This window comes from Xiphophorus hellerii, chromosome 13, assembly GCF_003331165.1.
Source record: "Xiphophorus hellerii strain 12219 chromosome 13, Xiphophorus_hellerii-4.1, whole genome shotgun sequence".
Lineage (NCBI taxonomy): Eukaryota > Metazoa > Chordata > Actinopteri > Cyprinodontiformes > Poeciliidae > Xiphophorus > Xiphophorus hellerii.
Window position 1 is genome coordinate 19,252,853 of NC_045684.1, and position 24,265 is coordinate 19,277,117.

Sequence of the window (24,265 nt, forward strand, 5' to 3'; positions counted from 1 at the left end):
TAAAATTCTTAAAAACTGTCAGTTATCGATATAAATCATGACTTTATGTGTATTTGAAAGCTTTAAAGTGCACAGTTTACCAAATCCATGACATTCCTGTTTATAGGAGACCATGGAACTTGTGTACAACAAATCCAAACCTGTGGCGGTGACAGGTATGGCTTTCCCCACGGGGGATGTCAACAACTATGTGGTGGGGAGCGAGGAAGGCACCGTGTATACTGCATCCAGACATGGCAGGTGGGTGAAATGTTTTGTGCTGATAACTTACTTTTTTTTTAGCTAGGCCTCTGATGATCAGTTTTAACAGCCATTCAAATACCCCCTTTTTTTTTATCAGTAAACACATGCCTAAACCCTAAGACGTCATGACAATCACAACACTCTTCAGTGTGGAAGAAAAGGGAAGAGGACTCAGTGTTAGCTATGAGATGTATGAAGTTATTTAACATGAATATTTTCTCTACAGCACATATGTCAGCTGTTCATTCTGGCTCCTACAAGGTAAAAGTTTACATTCTCTAGGAAAAAGAGTCTATCTGTTTATCGTTAGCAATGCTAACTGAGCTGGTTGTTATCTATGATGCTGAAAACAGCTGATAATCTACATGCTGTTATCAGTTTGTCTAAGAAATAGAACTGTTTTACAGCAAATCTGACCTCTTAAGAATAAATTATGTCCATGAAAAGCAAGAAAATATATATTTTTTTATGTTAAATGTAATTATTATAGAAATTGATATCCATTGGTCAGAACAACAACAAAGTCCAGATTGAGGTTAACCATAGGCGTACAGCACAAGGAAAGAACCAAAATAAAAAAAAGGAAAAAGGTTTGAAATGTAATTATTTTCTCAAATTTAGGCCTGTTTCTCCTTTTTGTCACTTTTTAAATACATATTCTATGGATCAGTGTAAGGAGAAATCATCAGCGGCCGGCATGTTTATAGTTATTTCTTTATTTATTTGATTTTTATTCCTACACCCTGTGGTTTTGACAAGATCTCATTCACAAGAGAAAAAATGATGAACATAGCAATAATGCAAGTAATTAAGAAATTTGACTTAATTAAATAAGCTAATGAAATATGAACTAGAAACAAGAGCTGCTTTAATAAGAAGATTTCACTTTTTCTTTCAAGAGGAATTTGAATTGTCCCAAAGGAATCAAAATGCTCTTAATGCTTCATAAGTTGGCTGATTAGTAAGTTGATCCCAAACTCTAAAAAAATGCTATTCAATTTTTAAAACTAATCATCAACGTTCGTTGTCTTCTCCAGTAAAGCGGGCATCTGTGAAATGTTCGAGGGCCACCAGGGGCCGGTTACGGGAATCAGCTGTCACAGCGCCGTGGGCACTGTAGACTTCTCCCACCTCTTTATTACATCTTCCTTCGACTGGACCGTCAAACTCTGGAGCACCAAGGTACGCCGTGTGTGAGTCTGTGTGGGTGTGCGTGTGTGAGGGAGGGAGAAAATGGCAGAGGGAACAGATGTGTGGGGGGTTGATTGTGGTCTCTGAAAGGTTACTTAGAGGGACTCCTGAGAGAATGAGGGGAGGGAGTTGAGTACATTGGATGAACAACTATTTGAAAATCAGTCTTTCTCTTGCTATTTGTGTGTTGCCATGCGTGTGTGTGTGTTGGAGTAAGCTCTTTGCGATGTGTTGTTGCATATATTGACTGTGTGAGTGTGCTGTGAAATTAATTAGCAGAAGCCAGGAACTCTGATGACTGTGACCTGAATTCCTCCTCTCAGACGTTGTTATGCTCCAAGGCTCAGTGCTGTCCGGAAAAACACTGATGTGACAGTTTCTGTAAAAGTAATAGTAAAGAAGGGATGTTATGTTTGTGTTTTATAGATTTTAAACAGATAAGATTCCTAAATGCATTACAAAAATCCATCCATCCATTTTCTGTACACCCCTGTCCCTTAGAGGGGTCAGCAGGGATGCTGGTCATTACAAAAATATCTCTCGTAATTGTTCCTCGAAAGTTACGTCGGTCGTCAGAAGGATCTGTGATCATTCTGACAAATCAACAAACACAAACCCAAACATTTTGTTCTTTGTATTTATCATGAAAAAATTAAGTTCAAGAAGATAGGCAAATGTAAAAATATGCTAAATGTAAACCTAGGAATATCACAAAAAAAAGAATTTTTTAAAAGAAATTAAGAAATTTTATTCTCAAATTTATGAATGTAAAGTCACACAAAGTCAAGTTTCCTAAAAGATTTAAAAATTTAAATGAGGGTCATTTAAGTGGTAAGTGTTATATTATATCTGCCAATAAATAACTTTGCCATGGTGTCCAGTCCTCCTGAGCCTTTTTATATGTTTGTCACATTACAACAATATTTATGTATTATATTGGGAGTTTATGATAGACTGACATGAAGTCAGACACAAAATTATCCATGACTTTCGAATAAATTTTTTAATTTTTTAAAATAGAAATCAAAAAAGTGTGGTGTATATTTTGCATCCAGGCTTCCTGGGTTAAAAATGTTCTGCAATTACATCTGCAAATCTTTTTTGGTATGTCTCCAACAGCTGGGGATTGAATCCAAATGTACACCGCACTTTTCAGATTAAAAAAAAAAAAAAAAGAAATTGAAAACCACCTTCTGACTTTTTGTTGTTGCATAAATTTAAATCTAAATAGAATATGCCACATGTGTGCATGTGAAAAAAAATACAAAGGCTGTGAATACGTTTGAATAGGGCTGCAAGTCCGGTAGAGTCTACACATGCTTTAGAGATATATACATAACGTGCATCTTGGTCTTTGTCGCTTGTTATGTTTTTAGCACTTAACCTGACAAACTCACAGAAGAAATGCTTTGCTTCTGTGTTCACTGATGTGTTTGTCAAAGTCCCCGCGAAACCCCCGAAAGCTCTGACAGGACGGCGCTGGTGCATTCAGAGAATCAAGAGGTGGGCGCTCCTCCTCTCGGTGCATTTGAGTGACCTCGTCCACTCAGGGCATTTGCTCTCCCTTCAAACGAACGTGATGAGTTCCATTTGGCAGCATTTAGACGGCAGTGAAATCCAAACAGTCACTGCTGTTGTCGGGAGAGAGGCTGGATAAGAGAAACGTTGGTTAAAACACTGACAGGACATTTTTGTGCTACTGAGACTGAAGTTTTTGTTCTGGGTGATTTTACGTGTCGCACAGAATTACTTCTGAGAAATAAGAGGAACAAAAGATACTGATTACAGAAGTTAGCAGGAGGAAGTAGACTAGGGATTCTAAGTTAAAATTATTGGTTTAGAAAAGCTGATGTAGACTAAAAGAAAGCAACCGTTAAGAAAATCATCTTTATAAAGGGTTGCTGAATACGATAAAACACATAATGAATTTCCCGTTATACCTACAGCCTGATCCTGGATCATGTTTTACTTTTCATACTTGGCTCCGACAGGCCATAAAACATTCTGATGAATTCTGGCGCAGGTTTGCAAGCAGCCAGTCCATAAAGCTTGAGCAAAGAGCCCTGTGACACATATTAAAACATTTCTGCGGATTTTCATCAGGAGAGTGTGTTATTTTTTCAGGATTTGGGAATTCCCTCTCCTTTGAGGGCCACCGCAGGAATGCACGTCTGTCTCTCTTCCAGCATAACCCATGTTTGTGTGTGGGCAGGCACTTACCTGGAGGTGTGAAGGTGTGTGACTACAGACACACCGCATATGTCTCTCATATATCTTAAGAAGGCAGTTTTTGCTGGGGCTGAAATCCCCTAGAGGTCGGCCTTCAATCCTCCGGTCGCTCACGCACACACACACACACACGCACACACACGCCCTCGCACTCGCACTTGCAGATCGACTGAGAATTGTTTTCGTATTCACTTGCACGTTTGCCCTCACAGTTCAAAAAGGCCGTTGTACAGAAGCCTGCTAATGTTTTTACTCTCAGCGGTGCAAATATTGTGGCTAGCGAGACCGTTCTGCGCCGGGCCAGAGTTTGAAAATGTCGCGACAGCTGGGAGTGGGTTTATGATTGTGCATAACTTGAACCGTCTTGCTCTCTTGACCCCAAACCCAGCGTCTACTAAGTGATTGGATGAAGTATAATAATTCCACTTTTGCTCTCTGAAGAAGTTAATTAAAGGCCTGCATCACTGTTAGTTCAGGTGATTGTTGAAGAGTGTGGATCAAGTCTGGAGCTGAGCGTCGGTAGGTGTCTTTGGAAATAAGATTATAGCAGGGGTCTGTCCCGGTGTGCTCTCACAGCACAGAATATGAAGGATTGTAATTAGATGAAAGTGTGTGAGTACGGCCATAAAACCCGGAATTAGCTTAAACCTTAATAGACACGGTGAACCTGGGTAACAATAATGAAACGCAAGAGTGTCTCCATTACTGTTGTACAACAGATGCAATAAATAGAGGAACAGATGCAGTCTTTAACTCTTGTTAAGATTAATTAATATCTATATCCAACAAGATGCACTGCTTCACATTAAGCTCACCATTTCAGTTTTTAGCCAGTGGAAGAAAATTTTGTAAAAAAAAGTAAAAATCGGACACTATTTGGGAATGCTTTTGCAAACATAACTGATCCATTTTAAATGTGTAAAAACAGCATTTAGTGAAGCTGAAGGCTTTTTAGACTAGGGTCATTCTTCTGGTAAATGCAATAGAAACACAGGGGGCCTAATAATGGTCCCAGAAAACTATCCAGATTCCTGGAAAAGGTTGCTGCCATAAAAACGTGTGTTAAGTAGCTTCTTATTTACCTTTAAATACTTGATACTGAAATTTCCTCTCAGTACCGCCAAAGGCAGTCCACACTTGTACCACATTTTGTGAGCCGTGACTCAAAGGAGCTAATAGGACAGAAGTAATTTTGGGTGAGCTGCTGAAGATTTTGGACTGAAGTCAAATTCTCAGTTGTATTTTTTATGCCAGTGTGTTTTGATCAGTGTACCTTCTATTAATGTTGTTGTTTTCTTTAGTATTGCATCTCGTCACCTTCCTAAAATTATGACCTATATCATTTTTTGCCTAACGTGATTTTGACAAAAAAAAGAAAATCACCACATCTTTTTTTTGCCAAAAAATGATTTGGGCAAAAAATAAAAATCACTTTTGGCAGAAAATCACTTTGGTTGTTATTTTAGGAAGGTGACGAAATATTTGATGTCTTGCACAATTTAAAATTAATGTTTTGCAGCTCGGTCTTGCAGAGTTCTGATAACAGAGTTCAGGTCCTCCAGTATTACTTTATTGCACTCTATTGAGGTATGGTTCTTTTGCTCAGACGTGCAAGAAGCTTCGTATCCTACTATCACTGGAAAGATAATGACAAGCAGGTACTTTCTGTGTGGCGCCACTCGGATTAAACTATGTTTTGAGATGAGTTTCGAAACTTTTCACAATCTTAGGAGATGGTGGAAATGACCAAAACAGAAGCTTAAGCCTGAATCAGTTCTGTTGATTTTATGTAAGTCATGTATAATTTTGACTTTATATCCAAAGTGACAGATTTTAAAGCCAATTAAAAAGAAAAGGGTTACTGCAGGAAGATGAGCTGTGATAAAAGATGACAAGTAAAGAATGAGGACAGTGAGCGAATGCTATGGTGAGAACTTTAAACGTCGACCCACCAACTTATTGAATGTAAAACCTGTGAGGCAAAGAACAAGAAAAGAGTTCTGCTGTCGTCTGAATGGAAAACTATTTCAGTCGAAGCTAGAAATGTACTCGGATGTTTGTTTGCGCCGTGTTTCTAAGTGCGTACGTGTTGTCTCCCAGAAACTTTGTAGCAAGACAATCAAAGGGGAGTAGGGGCTAAGAATGAGGAAGAGAGACAGAATACTGTACATTCTTTTATTTCGCTCCTGCAGCCAACCTGTCTCCTCTCCACGACCCCTCCCTCTCTTCTTGTCAGGAACGCAGTTTTGTTTCTTAAGCCCTTGGAATCTGAGTCGTCAATCTGAAAAATGGGGATTACACTCAGTCACACACACTGAAGTGGAATCTCTGATTTTAACACTTATTATATGCTTCATCGTGGATGGCAGCCATTAGGAGGAGCACAGTGTTCGTTTGGTCCAACGGGTTAATTATCTAGGGCACAGCGTTTAGTATTGTTTTAAATATTCTTGTGCAGAGAACATATTAAAGATGTTTTCCTTAAATAGAAGTTCAAAATCAACTGATGAGACACAACAACTAAAAGTCTTACTTACAGAAAATTGCACTTTGGTTAAAGTGTAATAAAAACTAACAGTACAAAACAAAATAGAAGTATAGGCATTCCTGTAAAAATGTTGATTGAGAGCTCAAAATGTAATTTTTTTATTTAATTTGTTAGTAGACTGCTAAAATTGGTGCAAGTTGAGATTTTTATGTTTTGTAATTTAACCAGTTTTTGCTATCTCTTTTTATTGGATTTGAAATATGACATAAAAATTATTATTATGTTAAGTTAAAAAAAACTTTACTGCGAGTAGGTAGCCCCCAACAACTTAACATATAGAGTGGACAAGTCTCTAAACTCCAAATCAATTAAAAATTGAAATTTAGTCATGATTTTAAAGATATAACCAATGTAAATATATAGAGAAAAATGTTTGCAGTTTATATTTATAGTGTAATGTCACCAGTTTATCTGTGCTTGTCTTTTGTTCCCAGTGTAACTGGGGAACACAATAAACAATAGTCAATAAACAAATGCCAGCTGATCCTTCATTCCTAGCTGTGTTCCAAAATGTTCTTCTCCAAACATTGTTGCCAGGCCAAATGAATAATTATGAGGAATAACATTGTCTCCTTTTTTTTGTTTGCTTCCAAGTGCTTAAATAGATAAAATAACACACAGTCATGTAAATATCTCTACAAATTTTGTTGCATTATGATGTAAATTCAAATCTGGACTTGTGTGTGTTCTGTGTGTTGGAGATCTCCTTTCCAGCAAAGTGTACTGTAAATAATAACAAGTTATGGTAATTTAGTATTTGTCCACTAGAGAGCACTGACAAGTTTTCCATGCAAAAGTAAATCTCCCACATCTCCCACGGCACCAGATATAAATCTTTATTAATATCAGTTTATGTTAACAGTGATCATCAGCTGATATGATTGCAGAGATTACAATAGCTCTTTACCGCCGAACATAACCAATAAACTCGTCATTAATTAACCTGTTCATGCCTGAAACGAGCACATCCTCCTCAGAGCGCCTCTCGTTCCCGTCCACTGTCTGCCCCCTCTTTCTCGTTGCATTCTCTATCTCTTCCCATCTCTCTGACAGCTGTTGTGTTAAGGTTACAGTATACCTTGTGGCGGGGCCTTCTCTTTCATCTCTCCCAGCGGTTTTATGGCACTGTGTGAATGTGCAAGGCTTTTTAATTAGGCTCTGCACCCAGACAGGCCCCAAGGCTGAGGCAGCGCCGCTCTGTCTGAAGCTCACACACTCCCTCTCTCCATTCCTTTTCACTCGGTGTCTCTCGCTCTATTTTTTTGCCGTCCATCTCCAATGTGTCATCTCCTGTAATCTCTCCGTTTTTTCCTCTTCTTTTTTTTTTCTGTACAGTGCTATTTCGCACCGTGCCACTCAAACACTCGTCCACAGTTATCTTCTTATTTTCTCTCGCCCCCTCTCTTTCAGCACAACAAACCGCTGTACTCTTTTGAGGACAATGCCGACTATGTGTATGACGTCATGTGGTCGCCCGTGCATCCTGCCATGTTCGCCGCCGTGGACGGCATGGGCCGCCTGGACCTGTGGAACCTCAACAACGACACGGAGGTGTGTGGATTTAGGTCACGGTGGGCGTGTTTTCTGTGTCATCTTGTTCTTTGTCAATATGCGTGCCTGTTTGGTGTCCTCCGGGTCTGTTGCTGGGGCTCAGCCCGAACCGCACAACCCAACACCCAAAGCTCTCTTCTTCACACACACACACACACGCACACACACAAGATTCAAGATTCCCCTGTAGGCGTTTCTCACAGCTCTCGCTTTAAATCTGACTGGGTGACATCTTTTCGCTCTGGCTCCCACCCAGCCACCCCGCTAACATTTCTACAACCTCTGCCTAACGTTCAGACGACCTCAGAGACCGTCTTCCTCCCAAACTGTGTCCCGTCAGAGCAGTGCACAGATGTGTCGGCGACCACAAGGAGAGAGCCCCAGCCCTCAGTCCACAGTCCCATGAAAAATAATGATTAAAAGAAAGAAAGTTCAGGCCAGCATGGGCTGAGTTTTGAAATTCTGTGGTGTGACAGTTATTTTTGAGATGAGTGCATTTAAGGCCATTTGAGTGCTGGAATTCAACATAATCATGTGTAGCATTAAGCAAAAAAAAAGTAAAAGGAGTGAATAAATGTCTAAAGTTATGAGCAGATAGTTTTCAATCCTATAACTTGGTCCCTTCATTTCATTTGTCATTAAACATGTATTTCTGCTAGGGATTTTGTTTAAATTAGTTTTGCTTAATCCAGACCTTTTCACATAAATTCACAAAGTGCGTTTGTTGGCACCCCTAGGGAAGCCGTACCAACACAGAACATTTTGAGAAATTCAGCCTTTGACTTAAGTACATTAAGATTCATTAAAGAAAACATGTATCTCTCCTAAGGACATAATTGTTTTTTTTAACAGAATCATTAGAATTACTGGGACAGTTGTCTTTATTTTAAAATAAAGACAAAAACATGTATCTCTTATTTATTACGGGGTGTCTTTTTTGTCTCTATTTTAAAATAGGACAACTGAAACATTTCATTCTGAATTATACTGCTTTAAGTTGCCATGTTGGTCTGTGTATTCAAATATACAATTATTAACCCATAACTTTTCAAACAGAAAATAAATATAAAATATGTAAATATGTGGAACAGCATCTCCTACCGGCTGTTATGTACTGTTGTTATGATTCCATTGGGCTGGCTTTGTTAGAGTGCAGTCTATCTTGATATCTTTGAAATACCAGGGAATCCTGAATTAAAGAAATCTGAGAGGACCAGTTGTTGTAATTAGTTATTTTTAGCTGGATATTGGCCCAAATCATACACAAAAATGCTTCATCAAACACAAAATTGACCTTGTCCTTTAAGTCTTTTGATTTAAATCTGCAAAACCTGTAGCTGAAGAGAAGAGACCAGGACCCTTGATGATCTGGACAGCTCATGCGAGGAGGAATAATCAATTATTTTGTCTGGTTAAACCTTCAGGAGAAGTTACAGATGAAGTCTATTTCCAACTGGAGGTTGTGCAAAATAATATCATCAGAGTGGGAAATAATTGTTATTTTTCTTTACATTTATATTTTGCCCTTCTGAAAAAAATGTACTGAAAAAGTGTTTTGTTCTTTCTGAAATGTTATGTTCCAAAACACAAGATTTATTTACATTAAAGTTTTGTATCACAAGTGGCAAATGTGGTCAAAACTGTCTATACTTGCATACATATACTTCATCTTTTAAAGACTAGTGAATCTCTAGGGTACAACTTCTTCTTCACACCGTTCAAACTTGGTAGGGAGTGAACTTGAATAGACCATTGTCAAAAAACAAAAAAACAAGCAACTACTTTGTTGTCTGCTTGTCTCCTTGCTGGAGCTTTATGTCCTGTGGACTATACTACAGTTATTTTCATCACATTTATTATAAAGCAAAAATGTAACTTCAACCATGATTCCGTAAAAAACCTTTCTGTCTTTCAACCCTGTCAGCAGACAACCTTTGATCATTCAGGTAAAAGTCCAGATAAAAGGATCCTCCATCTTCCTTCCTCCTTGGTTTCCATGGACACACCAGTGACTACAACCTTAATGCAAGTCTGCGTCAAGACAGATGCTCTCACTCCTCTCAAATAATAAGCTCTCCCTCTTTTCCCATTTTCTCTACCATACAAGACTCTCATGTCTTCCCACTTCAGCTCCCGTCTCTGCGGATTGTCTTGCTTTAACGCACGCCGCTGTGGGAGCAGCGGCTCCTCTGTCTGCAGCGCATATTCCCATGGTTCCCTCAACAGCAGCCTTTTCACAGACAGAGGAAGAGTTCATTATCGGGGGCTTAACTCGCCTAACAATGTGCTTTATGAGAAACATTTGCACAGACGAGCGCTCACGCAAACGGATGCATCGGACGCATGCACGCACGCTCGCTCGCTCACACACTAGCCAGTCTGATAGCAACAGGCTTTCATTGTTGCCATCATATTAAAAACACAGAGTCATAACAACATTAACAGAGCAGCGTAGCGTGCCTGGTTCTCATTTCCACCACACACACACGCAGACACACGCAGTTTTTAAAGCTCTCCGTTCAGATCCACTCTTGCGGAGGAAGGGAAGCTAGTGGGCTAATGGCAGTCAGTCTGTGGTTAGCTCTGCTTTAAATGCGCAGGAGCTCGCTGTGCGAGGAGACGCGATGCCAAGGCCTCTGTCTCCACTGGTGACATGTGTCAGACTCGCCTGCCACATGTCAGGAACAGTTTATGGAAACGCTGCAGATGGTTTTGGGTTTTCAAAGGTGCAACATGAGCACTAAAAGACAGAAATCAAGATTCAGCTCGGCCCATGCCAGCAAACATGCACGGGTTATTTCCAGAATACGTCGGCTCGCATGTGCCCGGTCGAATAAAAAGCTGTAAATGTGACAGCTTTGTATTTGTAACCTCCGGCACATCCAGATGAAGCCACCCTGTTCTTGTGGTAAATTTGCTCTGTAATCACATAATGTAATGTTCCAATTTTTCAATAAACATTAGGACACGTTGCAATTAGGGTCACTAAATAAAATGTGGTAAGGTTTCAAGAGGCTTGTCATAGTACGTGGCTGTTTATTACTCTATTTTGTCTTCAGAATAAAAGAAACCCGCTGCGAATAATCTCGCCAATCAAGAGGGAATACTTTACAGTGGCACTGCTTCTGAAGTAATAAACAAAACAAAAAACCTAAGCCAATGTTAATAAACTTTAATTGTTAGCAAATGTTTAATTGTGGAAGGTAGTATCTAATTAGTAGTTTTACTTTTCTTGTTTGAACTATTATTTCGGAGATTGTTCCGTAACACCGTCAATAAGTGCTGAGTTTAAAGTTGAAATTAAAACTGAATTATGAAAACTGTTGTAGAGACATTTTGTGACTTGGTGGCAAAAATAGATACTTATTATCATTCCTCCTGACCTTCCTTCTCTCCTCCTGCCTTTCCTTCCTTTTTTTCTTCCTCCCATCTTTTCTTTATTGTGTTCTTCCTTCCTCCCTCCTTTCATCTCCTTCCTCCCTCCCTTTCTTTCTTTATTTCCTGTGTCGTTATAAATCTTTTTGTTTCTTGTTTCCCTCCTTGTGTCCTTCCTTTCTTCCTAATATCAATCCGTATGTCTCTCTGTCCTCTCTGGCCTCCCTCCTTCCTGACTGGAGGTTTTCCAGGCTCCACATTTGAGTCACACCTACTGCAGAAATATTTGTCATCGTATTAGTAAAATGGCAAAAAGAACTCAACTCAATAAAGTTGAGCCTGGAAAGTGTGAACTTGCACACAGAAACATGTAAGAACCCTTACTCTGTTCCTTACCACAGCATAACTGACTTTTCCATCTTTGTCTTTCTACGTGGCTAACACTAAAATATTAGCACATTCAGTTTGATCCTCAGCTAAACCAGACAGCCATAGATGTTGTTGCCATGTTGAGAAAATATCTGGCGTGACGCAGAAACCTACTCTGAAACATATTTTGTAGTGGTGTGAAAATGTTGCAGTCGTGACACATTATCATCTGATTTCGTGCTACAACACGCAGATGCTTTGTCACCACTGATGAAGATTCCTTCACCTCAGCATGTTTAATGCTTGAATTAGCTCAAGCATACGGAAGTCGTTTTCTGATTAATTCATTTTTTGATCACTTAGTGACAAACTCAGTGAGGTGCAATGACGTTTTAGCCTCAGATGGATAATTGACAACTAAGTCTAAAAAAGAAAAAAGTGATTTCTTGCATCAGCAGCACCCAGTACGTTTTACAGTAATCATCCCAATATACTCACACTATACAAAATGGAGGCACATCTCAAAAAACACATACTGGATATATGTGTCACAAAATACTTTCTTTACAGTCAGATATGTGTGTAGAGGACATATCTGGTTACTGTCTTGTGTTGGAATGATAATTTTTTTGGTTGTGAAGATCTTTCACCTGCACAAAACTCGCATAGCTTCTTCTGAAGGGAGAATATGGCTTCACTGGAAAATGAAAGGCCAGGTAAATATAATGTATTTTCATCATGTATTTATTGTATTTTTTTTTCCTCCTAGGTGCCAACTGCCAGTGTGACCATTGAGGGAGCTTCGGCTCTGAACAGGGTTCGCTGGTCATCGGGAGGGAAAGAGGTGGCCGTGGGCGACTCAGAGGGCAGAGTTTGGATCTACGACACAGGAGAGGTACATAAAACAACCATTGAAATGTTCTGCTGGGGCACAAAATAGTCCTGCAGAGGTTTTCCTTTGCTGTTGTGAACAAAAAGTACATCCTGAAAATGTTACAGTTTTGGTTAAATACATTAATATTTACTCAGCTTTTTTTTTTTTTGCTGAGGGCTCACAGGTTAGATTCACATTGACTCCTATGATACATAGCTGAGAGGCTGTCATGAGTTTCATTTTTAATCAGGTCCTAATTACAACATAGGTGCAAAAAGCACGAGGAAACTAGAATAAAAACAACTAAATTTGCAGTCGCTGGACAGGAGCAGGTAGAGAGATTTTTACTAATTTGATCAAATAGTGTTTGTAAAAGAAATATTGGGTCTCAGTACATCATGTCTGTGTTATTATTACTAAATAGTACAAAGCATGTGGAACTGAATCTTAATCTCTGAATTTTTGGCAACATTTTACTTACTTATCAGGAATAAGTCAATGTTTTACAAAACATTTTCAGCTTCACACTGCTGTATGTAACATTTTATTCAATGCATCTTGAAAGTGCTCCCATCACAAAGCAGCCAGCTAAAGATTCAGCTCTAGCCGACTCGTTTTAATGCTTGAAGATGTTTTTAGCTTAGCTGCTTGGCTAAGTTTAGCATCTTTTTTGTGTGGTAAGCTAGAGGGGAGTCAAGCAGAGCTGGTGGCCTCAGTGCTGGGTTGATGGTAATGAAGAGGCCTCAATAAAACTGAGTGAAGCTGAAAGGTTTTATGGGTCCTTTAGGCAGGGTTTTTTTTTTTTTGGGTGTGTGTGTGTGTAGGGGTGTGTGGTAATGGGGTATTTACTTTACTGTAAACTTGCCCATGTAGCTAAAACTGGGAAGAGAGGTTTTTTTTTTTTTTTTTTTGAGGAAACAAGAAGTATCTCTGGGAATAACAGCAAGTCTGGAGACTTTTCCAAGAAGGACAAAATACCAACAATTTCCATTTCAGTTTCATTTTACTCTAAGCATTTTATTTTAAGCATATTTACCATCGGGGTTATCTATTAAAACTTTACAAGTGTTGCCCTGTGTGGAAAATCCAAATCACAGGATAAAACTCAGTCCCTGTTGTCTTGTACATTTCAGAGTAATGAAACTCCTGATTTTCAAACCTAGGCATCATTAGGAACAAGCCTCTCGTAGTCGTTCTGCTATTGCTTACGCCACTCATCAGTGCTACATACCTCCCCTCTCCCCCACTCCTCCGTGACTGTGGCCAGGTTTCTGATTAATTACAGCCTAGCCATGCGAATGGCTTGCAGACATCTTGGGTGGTGGCTGCGGCTTTTGTCCCACTCCCTCTGAGTCCAACTGTGCTCAGCTAAAGAGAGGAACAACGTTCGGTTTGACCCTGACGGTCTGTGCAGCTCATGTGACGGATTTTCCATACTGACAATGTGGCTCGTTGGACTTCAACACTCGACAGATCGTTGGATGTGTTCTTGCTGGCAAACTGGTGGTCTGTCATAAAATGTACACCAATCAAATTAGCATGATTATGTTTACTTTTTCTTTGGTAGTAATTGGATGTTTTCACTGTTAGGAATTGGAAGAATTGCTGCTAAACCCCAAATAATAGTCATTATAATTTAAACAGAACTGTTAATTTGGATGCTTTTAACAAAACAAATCTTCTCTTTTTTTTTGTCATAACATCCAATCTAATTGGTGAATTAGGCATTTCTGGTAATTTAGTTCAGTTCAATTAAAAAATATTCCCAAAGGGTAATGAAATGTAACTCGCATTATTCATATCTGTTCTAAGAGTTGTTTTAGATGTTTATGGCTGTGAGCAGAAAGGATCTCCTGTAGTGGTCTGTATTACGGCAGTTTTGAAGAAGCCCCTGACTGAAGAGAATTTTTTGTTGTGTAAAAGTATGACGAAGAGGATCCTGCGTGTAATGTTTTGTTTGATTTGCACAGTCATCTCCAGAGGAACAAAACCAGCCCTCTTTATGAGCTCGTTTAGCCTCGTTTTAAGTCTTTCGTTTTGATGCTGCTTCTGTTGGGATAGCAGAAGAGATTACACTCATAATAGATTTATACTGATGCACCTACTGTATATCACTTTTAAAACTTATTTTACACAAAAACATTTCAATGCATTTTGCATTTTCACTATGTATTTCACACACAATCAACATGTGACACATTACTGCTTTGCTGGTGCTTGTATTTATTACTGTTTTCTTAAATAATAATACAATTTTCACTCAAATTAAGAGTCCTTATGAAACTGAAACCAGAAATGTACATACACTGTGCAAACAAATACAAACAAACAATATGAATTTTCTTCTTTTCACTGACATTTAATCAGACTAAGCTTTTCCCGTTTTAGGTCGTTTACGACGACCAAAATTGTGTCTATTTGCTAAAGGCTACATTAACGACATGTGTCACTCTTTCGTACTCTCTTCAAAGCCAGAAGTGTACATACACTGAGATACACTGTCTTTAAACAGTCTAGACAAAACCAGATGATGTCATGAGGTTTTATGGAGTTCAATGGAGTGACGCAGTGATGTATTTTAAGGCACACTTCAAGCACTCTGCTTCCTCGTGTGACATCATGGGAAATTTAGCTGAGATACCAAGGAAGTAATTGTTGACCTAACTAACCTTGGTCAGACTTAACATCAAATTCTGGGATCTAAAAGATTATAAGCCATTGTGACCGTGTGCAAAACAATGTGCTATATTCGAATTGATAGATTTCAATCCAAATGGAAACTTGTGCAGTGTAAACACGTCAAGGAAGTCAAAACTTTCCCTAAATGCGCTACATAGCTCAATAACAAATTTTAACTTTTCGTGATTTATAGCGCTGCTTTTTCTCATTTGATGCTAGCTGATTCTTTTCCACTTTCATCATTTTATCGTCACTAGGTCACCCCACTGTAGGAGCCATTCCCTTATAACTCCATTCCTCAGAACTAACAGTGTCGTTTATTTCCACTAAACCCCATGTCACTTGAATTCAGTTCACTGGAAAACATCCACATATTCATCCGACCTTTTTCTGTGCCACTTTTTAAAATAGGATAGACAAGAAAACATTCCGTTTGTGTGCTAATTTTAAGTCAGGAAATAGCTATCAGAAGAAAAAGCTCCCTCTACTGTCCATTTAATAACTAGTAGGTTTAAAACAACTGGAACTGGAACAAACAGGGTTTGACAAAGAGGTAGATAAATAAATATGCAAAGTTTATTGTTAGAGTATATCTTCATTTTTTTCAGTTTTCAGATTTTGCTGCTGCAATGAACATAAATTTATTGTAAGACCCTTCACACATTTCTCAATCATTGTGAAGGGTGCCATTTTTAAAATGAACTAATTATGCCCTCTCCTTTACAACCTCCTGTAGGGGCAGCCATGGAGGTTTCATGTGATACTAATATGCTTGCAAAATGTTTTTATCTTCATGAAGCTGTGCGCGACTATGTAATATCACTTAAGACTCTCTCTGTGTGTTTACATGTTTGACTTTTATTTACTTCTTAGGCTATTTGTGAGTTTTTTCACCCCATGAGCTGGCTGAACTATATACAATCAGAACAGAGCTGACATTAAATTTGATTAGACTTTTTTAAAGGTGGTGTTTTCACAGCCAGATTATTCATTTTCTCTCTGCTGGAAGCACTCCGCAGCGACAGATAGACAGCGTGGGAGCGGCACAGCGAACAAAACACGAGAGGCCTCTGAGTTTTTCATTAATTATGTTTTTTTTTAAATGATATCGGTGCTGCTAGCACGTGTCTGCAGGATCAGGGCGACGATTGGAAATGTATTGCGAGTCTGAGAGAAAGGCAGCTCATGGTCGTCACACTGAATGCTCCAGACAGTTACCTGCTGTGTCCATGTGGACATTTTCCAGACTTTATACCAGGTGGCTGGCTGGCTGGCTGGATAAACTCTGCAGATATTAGCACTCTTAACAGGCAGCTCAGCTGGACAGTGTCACTGTGAAAACTGCTTCATAGGCAGAAGTTCAATTTTTTTTTTTTCATATCAGCATAGAAATAAAAATCCTAATTTCTTTTAAATGTGAAATTGAGAAGCTCATCAATCAGATTGTAATGCTAAACAAAGGGAATGTGAGCAAACGCGGCAATCTAGTTAAAAATTGAACAGAAAAAGCCAAACCAGCCTGGCTAAATATGAAGTATTAATCGCGGCATTTGTCAAATAATGAATCGACTTTCTGAGCCACATTTTTTTAAAATTCTTGTTTACGCAACCTGATCTGTAGAATAAAGAAATCACTGTAAAACAGAATCTGTCAGGCAACGTGAAGTAAGGCTACAAAACAGAAAAAGCAACAACATCTAAAGAAATTGATAAATGATGGGAAAAACACTCAGTTATGGTCAGTATTTGTGATTCAAGAATAATAAGGAGATTTCCGAGGTGAAAAGCCCTGCTGACCAAAAAGAAGACTTTTACACAAAGTGTTTTGCTTCTTCACTTAGTGTTGAGGCACTTTCCATTATGCGTACTAACCCATATTAATGCATATTTGGTGTTTGAATGATTTAAAATAGGCAGTTCTAAGCATTTTTAGATGAAGGAAGTGGCAAGTATTCATAGATTTCTAGCTATCCACAGAGAGTTGTCCCTAGACCCCACAAATAATGCAGCATATTAATGGAAAGTTGAGTAGAAGGAAAAAGTTACATCCACATCCACTCTCCCAGCAATAACGACCTCGCGCCTTTGTGTCTGTGACCTTTGCAGCTTTCCGTGGCCCACCCTGAGGACTGGGCGCGCTTTGCTCGCACGCTCATGGAGATCCGCGCTAACCGGGCGGACGGTGAAGAGGAGGGCCCTATGGAGCTGGCTTCATAGGAAGGGACTCCTAAACCAAAGTGGCTGGAGAGCAGGGAGCTGGTGCGATTCGGTTGGTGCCACTGTAGCATGTGATGCTCACTCAGCTTTTCCTTTCTCTGCTTTCAAGCACACCTTCACGTCTGCTCAGAACAAGGCAGAGCTTTTATTGTAATTTTGCACTGTGTACATGTCTTTTAATTGTTTCTGTCTTTATTTATTTGCTTATTGACTTCAGGTGGTGTGTTGCTTGCATCTCGTGAGCCTACGGTATATATAGGGTGGCAGTATTATAGCCTTATGAAGATTTGTGTACTGTAACTAAGCTTTGTACAGCGTTAACCATTAAGGCAGGGTCATAGAAGTTTGTCATGTATCATTGTTTACATATATAACAACGACTTTATGTTCAGCTTTTTTCCCCTGTTGTTTTAAATCTGCATGATACACCAACTTCAATATTCCAGATGCAGGAACCTCATTGTAGCTGCTTTATTTCAGTCTGGATAAGGAACAGGTGTGTTTTTTCTCTGCTGAATGACGGCTTCTGTGATGAACTGTGACAAGAGCTATATTGTAACTCAGAGTGATTGCTGTCAAATGTTCTATGTTTGCTATTAAAGCATACATAATAAACTGCTTTCTTGCTTCTTTTTTTTTTTTTTGCAGTCTCTTGTCAGGTAATAACACAACCAGCATATGGTGCAGGTGCTTTTGTATTCACCATAGACATGTAGTTGTACAAGACATAAAGTATAGCCCTGCTCTAGACTTCACCATAAGTCTATCTCTAACTTGGCTGCCATGACGCTGTGAGGCCTTCCCAGAACGGCTGTGTGTATTTTGAGAATAAACAACACGTCAGCGTCACATCGGTTCGCTGATAACGTGAATTCCAAAGGCTTTTGGTGACAATGGTGATTTGCTAGAGGTATCAGACTTAAAGGGGTGGTGTACAGAAATGTGAAAATTGAAAACCATTTATCACTTTCCTTCCATTTCGTTATTTGCTGGTCTATCCCATAACCTCAAGACGAATTGAAGTTTGTGTTTGTAATGTGACAACATATGAGAAAGATCAAATGATGCGGATCATTTTCTAATCCATTGCATGAAAGTGAACTTCTGGATTTGTCACATAAACTATGTTTTTATTTTATTTATGAGCCACAGGGTCATAACTTGTGTTGTGTAAAGATGTTGAGTCATCCTTTGTTTCTTTATACTGTGTATCCAAAAAGCCTAATTTTATTGCAATGTTTCTAATAAATATTATAATATTTTAGGATTTCTAATCCTAAAATCCGGATCTGACCCAATGCATTTTCTAGCTTTCTAAATGTATTTTAGTTTTTCTTTTTTTTTCTCTCTTTCTTTTTTTTGACTTGCCTTCAAGTTGAACAAGTTGAACTTCAGCTGAAATTAATAACCAGCCTTAACAGATTCCCACAGGACTGTCCGAGGCATTCAAAGCATTCTGCACATTGTTTTGATTCGTGTCTTAATGTTGAAAACAATCTTAAATTCAGGTGTCTTCCTAGCGGCTGCAGAAAATATCGCAACCTTTTACAAATAAACTTGTCTCAAAAGCTTCAAAAATGCTCAGTAAATCAGTAACCCTGTCAGACTGATGTCTCACAGCATTTGTCTGCATTAAATTGTTTCAGTCATCCCATCCCTAGAGGTCTGTGTGCAGCTGCTAAAAGATTATAAATGCTGCTGTCCTCACAGTGTAGCGTGGGAGATGCAGTGCAAACATGCCAGCAAATGGGGCCATGGCCAACCTGAGGCCTACGATGTGGTCGTGGTCGGGGAGCCTGTAGGCTGATCCCAGACTTGGGGGTAGGCTTGGAGCCAGCCGGCTCTCTGCAGCGAGCGGGAGATGAGGAGGAAGCTGGGAAGTACAGTCAGACAGAGGGAGGAAAAGTGGAAATGGGTGAAAAAGTAGACCGAAATGGGAAATAGCACCGAGTGTGAACAGACGGCAGTTTTATTATCATCATTATTTTTATTTTGTCACATTTAGCACTCGCCGCCCACAGGAGTAAACATCCTAGGAATATTAACTGCCACCACATCATAACAGAAAATAAAATGCGGCACAGTTTAACATTTCTGCCTGAGAGCGAAGCTAAATCAAATCCCTCACAGTTTTGAGATTTCTCGCCACGCTCTCAGATTTGCTGCCAACCCAGACAGCGGAAGGAGCGCATCAGAACTCGGTCCAGACCACACTGGACGCCCGGCTGGACCAGCGACTGATTTTATGTGAAAGTAACGTGTGAGCTGATGGATGCCGTTCGGCGCAGTTCGAGCTGTCGGTTAAAAGGAGCAGCTCCGCTCGCCGCTGGACCTTTTTTAACTTTACGGCAGCAAATTATTCCTGACAGTGGCCCATTCTGAGCAGAGAAAATGTGCTTGTTCCAGTCAAATGGGTGCTGTCTGCCATTATGACATGCGGTAAAACTCTTCAGTTTGACAAAAATGGATCCAGGGCTCTGACTGAGAGCTGTAGTCTGTCAGCTAATGTGCTCACAACTTATTTTTTGGTCCTGTCACATTTAGTTCCCCTCGTGGAGGAAAGAGGATGAGTTGGAAACCAGTTTGTGGTGGAATTTTGTTGATTGTTCGGGTCGGTGTGATCAACCTGACAAGACGTCCCGTCTAAGGGGACTTGCTGAAAAAGACACGATGTCGCCTAAAGTCAAAGCAGAACCTGCAGGATCTCAGAGATCATCAGCGTGACTCCAAACAAGCTGGAGAAATTCATTCACGCTTAACAGTCCAAATCACATATGAGCATTTTTAATGGAAATAAGTTGAATTGCCTTTGTGTGTTTAGAAAAAATTAACAAGGAAAACAACAGAGTTTCACTACTTATGATTATTTTTAATATATTTCACAGCACTGTATATCTGTATAGTGCTGTATAGTACCAGTTTATTTACATTTTATTACCAGTTAAAGATATTTTAAAAAAAGAGTACCAGCAGTAATGAAGTGGTTTTGTATGTAAAAAAATAGAAATTACAAAAGCATAAGAAAAACCAAGTTTCTGGTATTTTAAAATAGTCCCTATAAATTATGTTAATAACTTTCTTCACTGTGGAACACAGAAGCCTACATCGTAGACAACCATTCGCGCACACTCACAATTAATATGCATGGTTTGGGAATATGGTTGAAAGTACCTTAAGAGAACTTATGCATGCACAAGAAGAACTTTTCACAAGGCCACAGCACACAAAAAAACACACCACAGTGCATCCAAAATGTGTTCAAACTTCATCATTTTTTTTTTTGTATCCCCCCCAAAAAGATTACATGCAAGTGTAATCTTTTCCCCATATTATGCATTGTGCTCCTGCTTGAGAACATATTTATAGAAGGAAATTTGCTAAGAAGCCACTTTTTCTAGCTGTTCAAATTCGTAGTTCTAACTCAAACAGTTACTTCACTATTATAGTTAAATATTGGCCTATAATGCTGCTATTGATGTGTATTTAGGGACACGATAACAGAAAGAAAATTGCTTATTAGACATGCAGATATCCACTTAGTGAGTCCAGCAATATTTCCAGTACAGCCCAATGGTGTCTAGGACCTGTTCCATCGCAGTAGTGGTTCACCTTCACTTCCTGTCTAGAAGGACCCTCTCCTCTGACAGAAGCAGTCCACCGTGCTGCTCCTGCTTTGTCCTGATCCCGTCGGGGTCTCCAGAGAGACTTCCGGGAAGCCTTCGATTAAAGTCAGAGAGCCTTTCTCTCTGAGAGTTGAACGTGTTTGACTCTAAATAGAGACGAAATTTACACTTCTCCCTGCACAAATGAGATGATTCGCAGAGAGCGGCCACCAGCAATCGATTGAAGCCTCACATGGCAACTGCATCCCCAACTAGTGGTTTTAGCGCTCTTTGTTCCCCCCCTTTTCATACGCATCACATTGAATCTTGACCATCCTGCGCTAAGACCGCCACATACACAGACTATACACAACAAGGGGGCCAGTTCGCTACACCATCAACCAATCGAGGCCATTATTTAATCTCTTCCTTTTTTTCTCTCTCCCGCCTTTCCTCTCTCACTCGCCTCACTCGTCTCAGAGGCTCCAAAAGGACCCAGACAATGGACGGTAATGAGAGCAGTGCACACTGTGCCCCGCGTGCTGGCGAAAGTGTGACTGCGAGGCCCCCACATCCAGCCACTTCAGCCATGAATGGACCCAATCATCGATTGCTCGGTCATTACCATCAACTACCCTCTTCACAATTTAACTCCAACTTCTTGGTTGCCGCGGCGGCCAAACGAGCTATTTAGCAGGTCTGATCAACTCGGCGTTAGGTAGACTTGACCACCTGCGCCGCTCCGAGAGGAGGAGAACCGGTCCACACGCCGGAGTGCTTGGATTCATTTCTGGCTCTTTTCCCGGCAACAATGGCCGCCGTGAGCCGGAGAAGGCCGTCACTGGTAGACCAGATTAGCGCCCAGCTAAATATCGCCGCAGAAACCGAGCGAGTAATTCCATTTCCTGTGCCGCCGGCTGTAAAATGTTAAATGTAAAATGCATGTGAACGTGGGATGATGCATCTGATTAAATTCGTGAAAGAAAGAAAAAGAAGTGGCGAGGGTTGTTTCAGCCCGTGAGGCTGCCAGCTTTGTGTCGAGAAAACACGGGCAAAAGAGGAGGCAGGATTTATGGTTTTTCCATGTTGTGCCGTTCATCTGCGTCAAAAGGAGAAAGCGCTGCTGACACATCCCCGAAGATTCAAAACCAACATGAAGAGGTTTCAAAGCCCTTCAAAGTGGCAGGGCAGTTATTAGAGCTTTTCTTCAATGATAATTTTAGCATTAAACACTCTTGGTCTGATGAAATCCCATAAACAGAGCTGTCGGGACATTAGTGATGCTTACTGTTCTAACTAAATCAACAGAGCACTTTGTTTTTTTTGTAACTTTTTGGCTAAGCATGAAGTATTTCCGAGCATATGTTGCGTGTGCATGTACAGTATATAAAAGGGATTGGAAACCCTTTCCCTCCGGCCTGTTTGGCAGCCATCTGAGGCGCTTCCCTGCAGCAGCGCTCCAAAACCCCAGACCCCAATCACTGAGCAGCACTCTAATTAGCAGCTACCGCCATGGAGCCTGCGGTCGGAGCGCTCGCCTGGCTTCCAAACTCTGAGCTCTGCTACTGTCGCGGCAAAGAGGAGGAGAGGTAAGAGCAGAGACCTGCTGATAAGACTTTAGAGGAATCACAAGAAGACCAGCTTTCACGACGTCCACTGATAGTTAAAAGTGGCAATAGGTAATAATCAGGAGGGTGATTTTTAACAGTGCTGCTTGTAAAGTCTGAGTCTGGTCTAACCGTTCTAAAGGATCTTGGAAATTTGCACTTAATCTCTTTACTATTATGAGTATTTATAGCGCATTGCAAGAAGCATTCAAACCCTTCAGCTTTGCCACATTAAAAACACAAATCCATGCGTTTTATTGGGATTTTGTGTGAGAAGCAAACGCAAGGCAGCACATAATTGTGGAGTAGGTGGAAAACGTAAATACAGTGCATTGATTTTAGGAAAAGAAAAAATCCGAAAAACGTGGAATGCATTTGTATTCATCTCCATTTTACTCTAACAGCCCCTAAATACAATCTAATACAGCCTGCACTTAGGCTTCATAATTAACACTTCACACACTCACAAATCACACCCTACTTTTTACTACCTTATTAGCAGGTGAATTGTTTTAATCAATTGCCTAGGCTATCTGTTTTATCCTATTTATCATATGTCTTGAAATTGAATTGAAGAAAGTTCTAATTAAATTCTCTTCAGACGTTTAGCTGATCCTTGGTGCGATTAATGACATTTGTCGGAAAACATTCAAAAACAAAATGGTGAAGACCAAGGAACTGAGCAGACAGGTCAGGGATTACATTGTGAAGAAGCTTAAAGCAAGTTTTGGTATAAAAGAATATCTTACAGAGCACTGTTCAATGGAAAAAGTGCACAACCGCAAACCAACTAAGACAGGGAAATCTAGGGTAACTCTCGAGAAGTTGCAGATATCCAGGAGGTTCTGTTGTGACATAAACTCCTTGTAATGCACTCCACAAATGTGAACTTTACAAAGTAAGTGTGTGGTGTATAATTTGTGGTCGTCTTTAACATACTGGCGTAAATATGGTTCAAGAAGAAAGACACGTAGAAGTAGATATTCTGTTCAGAACGGATACAGATTGTTTCAACTTTCTCTCACATTGGAGAGAGTCTAATGTGTGGCATAAAACTATCTCTGTGCTTCACCCTAAACAACTCAGCACAACTATGTGTTACAGTAGTGACAGCGTCATGCTGTAGGGACGCATGTTTGAAATGTGTGAAATACACTAAAGTTTGGAGTTTTAACATGACTAAACATAAAGAAGTTCAACAGATATAAATATGTCTGTAAGGCAAAAAATGTACCAACAGTTAAGTCTCTTCCCACAATGGAACCAAGTAGAATGCTGTTCAACGATAGGTCAATAGGAAAACCTGAGAGAAGCTGAGACTGTGTAACAACAGCTGCACCTGTAGCCCGACAGCTCTGCTGTGTTGCAGCTGTCAGGTAAGCTGTTGTGGACACAGAGCATTTTGTGCCACATGTCAGGAAAAACAAAATGTTTCAACTCGTATTTTAGTCTTCTCAACTTCACCGAACAATAAGTGGAAGCTCAGAGACAGTGCAAGTTTCAGACTGATTCCTTTCTCTTCAAATGTTTATCCTATTTCCTATCTCAAAGAGAAACCCACCAACTTCCTTTTGCAGAAAAAACTTGGTTGCACGAGCTTTAAGTTGAAAACCAGGAGGAGGAAAGAAATAAAGAAAGAAAATGTCAGTGAGTCGGTCACTTTTAGTCCAAAATGTAGCTTTCACAGCTCCAGTAATGATGTAAATCATTAGCATGATTTCCTAATTGATTCAGGTGCATTGGAGAAGGGATGCATGTAAAAGTTGCAGGTTAGTAGCTC

At 39.9% G+C, this 24,265-nt stretch overlaps 1 protein-coding gene and 1 long non-coding RNA gene across 7 annotated transcripts in view; one reads left to right on the top strand and one right to left on the bottom strand.

The window, feature by feature from the left end:
- The window catches only part of dync1i1a (dynein cytoplasmic 1 intermediate chain 1a), a 61,312-nt gene extending 43,416 nt beyond the window's left edge, over positions 1-17,896 (top strand). For all 6 annotated transcript variants that reach the window (XM_032581436.1, XM_032581439.1, XM_032581437.1 and 3 more), the window contains 5 exons: positions 107-240; positions 1,281-1,425; positions 7,622-7,762; positions 12,276-12,401; positions 17,166-17,896. In XM_032581436.1, coding sequence (XP_032437327.1) covers positions 107-240; positions 1,281-1,425; positions 7,622-7,762; positions 12,276-12,401; positions 17,166-17,276 — 657 coding nt within the window. In that variant the 3' untranslated portion in view covers positions 17,277-17,896. The remainder of the gene's footprint in view (positions 1-106; positions 241-1,280; positions 1,426-7,621; positions 7,763-12,275; positions 12,402-17,165) is intronic.
- On the bottom strand, positions 4,981-7,623 carry LOC116731625 (uncharacterized). Its single transcript, XR_004341603.1, has 2 exons — positions 7,155-7,623; positions 4,981-5,944 (listed from the first exon to the last, which is right to left on the bottom strand). It is a non-coding gene; the product is annotated as an uncharacterized LOC116731625 (long non-coding RNA).
- Positions 17,897-24,265: the final 6,369 nt, after the last annotated feature.